Here is a 7,164-nt window from a genome sequence, read left to right as displayed (position 1 = left end):
AATGAGTACATAAACCATAGACCCAAATTACTGGATTCGCCCAACCATTACAGACGTGTGTGAGAGAGATAGAAAAAGTACGGGCTAAAGCTTCGTTCATAGAACTTTGGCTGTAGCGCAGTTCAGAGCGAACAGCCGAGCTGAGCGGACGTGTTTGTTTGTGAGGTGAAGTGCATTGCAACGAGCAAGATCTACCTGGCTTTATTAAGGCTACCTGGAAAGAATCCCTTTCTTTCCTTTTAATCACCGACCTAATCCCCGGCATAAGCATAGACGCCGTCGGCATCTTTGTTACAGGTATCTGTGCCGGAGTTACACATACACACACACACACAGACTGACACACACACACTCACACACACACACACACACACACACACACACACACACACACACACACACAGACACACACACACACACACACACACACACACACACAGACACACACACACACACACACACACACACACACACAGACACACAGACACACACACAGACACACACACACACACACACACACACACACACACACACAGACACACACACACACACACACACACACACAGACACACACACACAGACAGACACACACAGACACACACACACACACACACACACAGACAGACACACACAGACACACACAGACACACACAGACACACACACACACACACAGACACACACACAGACACACGCACACACACACACACACACACAGACACACACAGACACACACTCACACAGACACACACAGACACATACAGACACACACAGACACACACAGACACACACAGACAAACACAGACACACACAGACACACACAGACACACACAGACAGACACACACACACACACACAGACACACACAGACACACACACACACACACACACAGACACACACACACACACACACAGACACACACAGACACACAGACAAACAGACACACAGACAAACAGACACACCCACACACCCACACACCCACACGCACACGCACACGCACACGCACACGCACACACACACACACACACACACACACACACACACTCACACTCACACTCACACTCACACTCACACTCACACACACTCACACACACACTCACACTCACACTCACACTCACACACATACACACACACACACTATCCTTTTTATCAAACGAAAAATCCCACAAAACCTGGACAGACTGACATTATCCCAGGAACCTATCTCCTGGAATCGACAAACACGATACCTGGGCGTGACGATGGACCAGCGTCTCACGTGGAAACCGCACATCGTGGAGACGGTGGCGCGAGCGAAGACCACCAGGGCTAGGCTCTATCCCTTACTCAAAGGTGGAAACACCCTCAGTTTAAGGAATAAGCGAACGCTTATCAAGGTGGTACTTCAACCGCAGCTAACCTACGCCTCCACGGCGTGGGGTCACGCGGCAAAAAGCCACTTAAAGTCATTACAGGCTGTGGAAAACATAGCCCTCCGCACGGCCACCGACGCGCCCTGGTACGTAAGAAACACTGACATATTACGAGACTTACAATACACAAACGCTACACAGACAATAAGACAAAACGCGGAGAAACGATTTGACGTAGCCGCTAGACATGACAATCCCCTCCTCAGGCAAGCCGTTGACTACGTACCCGACGTGACCGACAAACACAAAAGACCTAGACACCAACTTTTTGACCCTGGGTGACCACCCCAATGACCCCCCCCCTGCCCGCTAACCTTTTCTGTTTCAGAGACAGCCAGGATCAAGAAACGAAGACACCGACACACACACACACACACACACATACACACCCCCCATACCCTCCTTACCCCTCCCCTCCCGCGCTAGCCTAAGGGCCACCTTAGCAATGTGGGACCTCCTTTTGTCCTGGCTGGCACCCTACCCAACCATACCACACATAAACATGACACCACCCCCGGAGTTTACACAGACGAGCCGGCGAAGCAAGAAGAGCGCCAGAAGAAAGGGCCATAGCCGGCGAGGCCCAGTCAGGACAAAAGGAGGTCTCACAAAGCGCCTACGTCGGCCGCATTTGCGGTCGGGGTAGACGACGGATGGGGCCCATCTACGAAGGCTGTCCACTGTCCAGGCCTACACGATAAAGGGGGATAATCCCCTCGATCCCAAATCATTGAGGACAATTTCTAGCCATGGAATAATGGCGCGTGTATCGACATCAGTCTTCAGAAAAACATATCGAATATCAAAATAAGTGATATTATGACGAAACGCATTTAAGAGTCTACCAAAAAGTGTTAAATTATGTGGACTACTGGCAGTTAATAACTTAACCATTTCGAATAAACATGCCATTTTTAAAACGAATAAAAAAACCGTATAGATCCTTTGTTTTATTTTAATTCTTGTCTGAAATAAAGATCGAATATTTATTTTATATGTGCCGCCCTGTAAAAAATTGTAATGTGGGTATTTGTGGGTAATGGAGAATCCTATAATGGGTATTTCATCCGGAAACTATTGGCAGCCCTGGTAATGACAATAAGAATTAACCTAACAATTTGATAGAAATAAAATGATATTTTCTTTAAAATTTATTAGAAAAGTTTCAATATGTTCCACCACGAAAATGAAAACTTTTTCAACAGGATTGCTTCAGTCAGATAATCACTTAGTAGAAGCTAACCCAGGTAACTAAAGGATGTTTAAGTATTTTGCTTGAACTTACATCAATTATTATTTCAGGTTTTGTACAAATTTCAAAGCAAGATGAAGTATTAAAACATCCAGATTACTTCAATGTACACAATTTATTCACTGTAAAAGACTTATTTGATGCAAGAGTGCATTATGGACATAAAGAAGGGTCTTTAGATGAAAGTATGCTTCCTTACATTTATGGAAGTCGTTTAGGTCATATTATTTTTGATTTAGACAAAACTGCGGCATATTTACGACATGCCCTAAATATAGCTGCTCATATTGCATACAGAGACGGAATAATCTTATTCTTTTTGCGTGGAGCACAAAATTCGCATCTCGTGGAACAAGCGGCTAAAGAATGCGGTGAATACGCACACACAAGATTTTGGAGAGGAGGTATATTTACTAATGCAAATAAACAATTCGGTGCAGTTACAAGGTTGCCTGATTTATGCATATTTATGAACACTTTAAATAATGTTTTAATACAACACACCGCTGTACGTGATTCCGCAAAAATGTCAATTTGCACCATTGGTATCGTCGACTCCAATTGTAATCCGAATCTTATTACTTACCCTGTACCTGGAAATGATGATTCACCTGCCGCTATAGAACTGTATTGCAAGTTGTTCAAGAAAGCGATTTTGAGAGGGAAAGAAAAGAGAAAAGAACACCTTCGACAACAGTGATTTATTTATAGACTAGTATTTATAAAAAAATAAATGTATATAAAGTTTAAAATTTTCTTTTTCCTAAGAAAGTAGTGTAATTAATATTACATTACTCTATATCAATGAGTTATTATATACATTAATTTCAACGTTTTCCCTGAACAACATATTTTTCAATGCAGTATGTATTTTGTTAGTGCTACTGTAATAAGTCAATAAACAAAATAATAAATAATAAAGTTACAATAATAATAATTGTTTTGGTATTATTTTTGGTGCAATAAATGTACATATTAACTAAGGAGGAAAATATAAAGATTGCATTGTATTCTTTTGCAGGAAAAATGTTTTTGGCACAAACTATGTGGCAAAAAAGTGTAGCACAGTTTTATGAGCAATCTGCTATTAAGATTAAACCAAATGTATCAAAACGAGACATTTTCTAAAACTGTCTAAATTTTTATTCAAAGGTTATCTAAATTACAGAGCCTTCATAAATGTTTACAAGTTACGTGACTGCCGAGATTAGACAAACCAACAATAGACGATTGGCACTGGCAAAGAAAATTTCCTAAATCTTGGGTCAATATTAATGATTCGTTTCCATTGAACAATGACAAATCATTACATCTAAGCTTGAACCAATGCAATCGCTGATTGGTGTAATTTTCACGAGATTCTATTCAACCAATCAGCAATCGCATTATCTTGAGTGTAGATGTAACAGTTTGTCATTCTTCAATGAAAACGAATCATTGATATTGGTGACGCCAAGATTTAGGGAATTTTTGTTACTAGTACCAATCGGGCAATGTTGAATTGCCTAAGTTCGGTGGTCACAGGGCTTGTAAACATTTACAACCTGTAGATTTGTACAGAAAATGTTGAGGCTAATAATACACAATCATGTTAGGCAACCATTTATCAGTTAGTGAAAGATCTAAACCTTGATCTAAACTAATACATGAAGATATTTTATGTTAGATTGTAGAAGAATGAGTAGAATTAGATAAACAAGCATTATTAAAAAGCAAAGAAATGAAAATAAAATAAGGTGTATGGTACGCATGAATACTACGTTAGAAATGAAGAGAAAAACCAAGTCCATATAAAATAGTTGATAATCGTAAGGAAACTACACCAGCAAACCCAAGGCAACCATCACCATAGCCAATGATATATCATTCTTTCCTTTTCATCTAAAAATTATGTCAGTGTAGTAGAGATTAGAATGATATGAATTAAAAAATTATACAAGATAACTATTAATAAGTTTTCAGTTTCTGTATCGATAATACTATATAATCTAAACTGGCAATACCTCATCAACTTTTTTAGAGTCTCGTAGTTTAAAAAGGAATTCAGGTCCTAGAACTTTAAGACCCCTAAAACATAAATAATACGCAGTATTGAAGGAGTCTATAATATATACAAGAATTCTTACATGGAGGAGATTACGGGGCAATACACTGATACATAAGTAAAAAATATAATTGGCGACACTGCCATCCACGATTCCCTCGTTTTGTTAACTAAAGCTACTGCAATTAAATCTCCACAACGTTCTGCAGTCATTCGTTTATCTGTAGGTTGAACATCGATATTGTATTTCTAAAATAATAAAGATTTACTGAACAAACAAGCAAGAAATTCAATATTAAAGCAATTATTCAGTCTGATTTTTAATTAACATAATTAAACAAATACCTCTCCTTCTTTTTCCGTAAAACTTTCACCTAAGAAATTCGTAAATGTTGGTCCTGGACATAATGTTGTCACATGGATGTTGGTTCTTGTTTTTTCAATATCAAGAGCTTTAAAATAACCCTATAAAAATTTAGTTATTGTCAGTGCTAATGTTATGATATTCATATGCATGTGCATAGCTAAGATTTTTGCTCGCGGTAGGCTGCTAGCTCTATGGAGGCCTCTAAAAAAAGGCTCATGCATGCACCTGAAGACTTTTTCGTTTAGTAAAATGTTGGAAATCATTGTTCATGTTTTCTAGTTTATTTAAATTCTATATAGTAGAGCAAAGAACTTCTGATGGTTTTCTTTTTCAAAATAATTATGACATATAGGACGTTTCAAATAAGAAGGGTAATATACAGAAACCCATACAGAATATGATGTTATTTACATAAAAATACTTATCAATGGAATGAAATTTAAAAGATTTCAAGTACATGTATTTAAGAAATTAACATTACATTCACTTACTTGAATTGCATGTTTCGAACCAGTATAACTACCTGAATAAGGTACCCCCATTATTCCAGCCAAACTCGAAACTACAGCGATGTGACCACTTCCCTTTTTGTTAAAGTGCTCTAAGGCAACTCTACTTAAGTTAACAACTCCAAAAACATTCAAATCGAATAATTGCTTGTCAACAGATAATTCAATGTTATCCCACATTGCTCTCTGTGATCTTCCAGCATTATTTATTAAAATATCAACATGCCCGAAATGCCCTACAGCATGCTGAAAATGTTTTTTGTGTGACACAAAATCGGTCATGTCCATTGGAACTACAAGCACATCTTTATCGTCGAGTTGACCTTTAGAAATCTCTGCAATTATTAGTAAATATGTTACAGAATAAATATAAACTTTTTAATCTTTTTTTGAATTAATTTCAAACAATTATTTTCAAATTAATTTGTATAATTCTACATTTTGATATGTTTATATGGCTTTTCTGGACCGTTTTCATTTTAATAGTTCAATAACTTCAATACATTGAATTAGAATCTGTTGAAGTAGATAAATATACATCGTTTCTTAATAGCATATGAGGATACCATTTAATGAGATACTTTAAAAATAAGATGTTCCAGGACATGTGTTCAAACACAGACGAAAATTCTAAAATGGGCTTGTGCTAAATCGGTGCACATATTTTAGTAACAGTTCTAAATTTATTTATACATACCAATACAGCGTCTTTTAACTCTTTGTAATTCATCATTTCGTCTTGCAGCAAGAACTAATTTTACACCATATTTAGCTAACGCATAGGCTGCATATTCTCCTATACCACTGGAAGCTCCAGTTATGAAAACAACCTTCCCCTTTAATCTTCCTTTAAGAATTCAATAGGAATTATATATTTAAAAAAAATACAGGTTAGCATACTCACTTGGAGATTTTCCAAACTTTTCATAAAATAATAGTTGTAGATCACAGTCACAAAACAATGTTAAAAGTGTGTATACGACGGTATAAATGCAAAAACCTACACCAACAACAGTAAAAAACATTTTATTACGGCCTAATCTATACTAATAAGCCCATAAATTTTGATACTTTTGAACAGTTCTACATGTATGTACTTTGTACTACATGAAATTAGCCTTCTTTCTTAACTTTCTTATCAGTATCACTGCTGCAACTGCATTCCGAGCAACATTTTTCCTTTTCCTAATCAAACTATTTGTTTTTCATTAATTAGGAATCGAGTTCTCTATCAATATCACGTTAGTTGTTTTTGCCTTTACCACAGAGGACTCAATACACGTTTATAACTAATCTTTATAGAGCCCCTACCCATTTATCATCGTCTCGTTTGCACGATTTTTTCAAGTGATTTTGTAGTTCTACCAGCGTACGCTGGTTGTACCCTCAGACCACCCCTCAGACTAATTATTACTCTGAGGTTGTACCTAATCTTAATTTAAATTTGTAAGGTTAGGTTAGGTCTATATTTTATGGGCAAACTTTTAATTATAAAGGGTCGGAAAGTCCCCATGGTTCATCGGCCGTTACGTGTGAGCGATAAAGTAATAGAAATCCGTGCGATAGAGAAATATGGCTATAA

The 7,164-nt window shown here is 37.5% G+C and overlaps 2 protein-coding genes across 2 annotated transcripts; one reads left to right on the top strand and one right to left on the bottom strand.

Moving 5' to 3' along the window:
• Positions 1-2,494: 2,494 nt before the first annotated feature.
• On the top strand, positions 2,495-4,151 carry LOC108909534 (28S ribosomal protein S2, mitochondrial). Its single transcript, XM_018713908.1, has 2 exons — positions 2,495-2,657; positions 2,713-4,151. Exons 1-2 carry the CDS (start codon positions 2,543-2,545, stop codon positions 3,360-3,362), a joined length of 765 nt encoding a protein of 254 aa, XP_018569424.1. The 5' UTR covers positions 2,495-2,542; the 3' UTR covers positions 3,363-4,151.
• A 100-nt stretch (positions 4,152-4,251) lies between these two features.
• Positions 4,252-6,957, bottom strand: LOC108909533 (dehydrogenase/reductase SDR family member 7). The gene is made up of 7 exons (XM_018713907.2): positions 6,487-6,957; positions 6,280-6,429; positions 5,565-5,917; positions 5,052-5,171; positions 4,789-4,955; positions 4,666-4,729; positions 4,252-4,543 (listed from the first exon to the last, which is right to left on the bottom strand). Exons 1-7 carry the CDS (start codon positions 6,605-6,607, stop codon positions 4,526-4,528), a joined length of 993 nt encoding a protein of 330 aa, XP_018569423.1. The 5' UTR covers positions 6,608-6,957; the 3' UTR covers positions 4,252-4,525.
• Between the last annotated feature and the right edge of the window lie 207 nt (positions 6,958-7,164).

This window comes from Anoplophora glabripennis, unplaced genomic scaffold (genome assembly GCF_000390285.2).
Source record: "Anoplophora glabripennis isolate ALB-LARVAE unplaced genomic scaffold, Agla_2.0 scaffold251, whole genome shotgun sequence".
Lineage (NCBI taxonomy): Eukaryota > Metazoa > Arthropoda > Insecta > Coleoptera > Cerambycidae > Anoplophora > Anoplophora glabripennis.
This window is presented reverse-complemented; position numbering and strand designations above follow the sequence as displayed.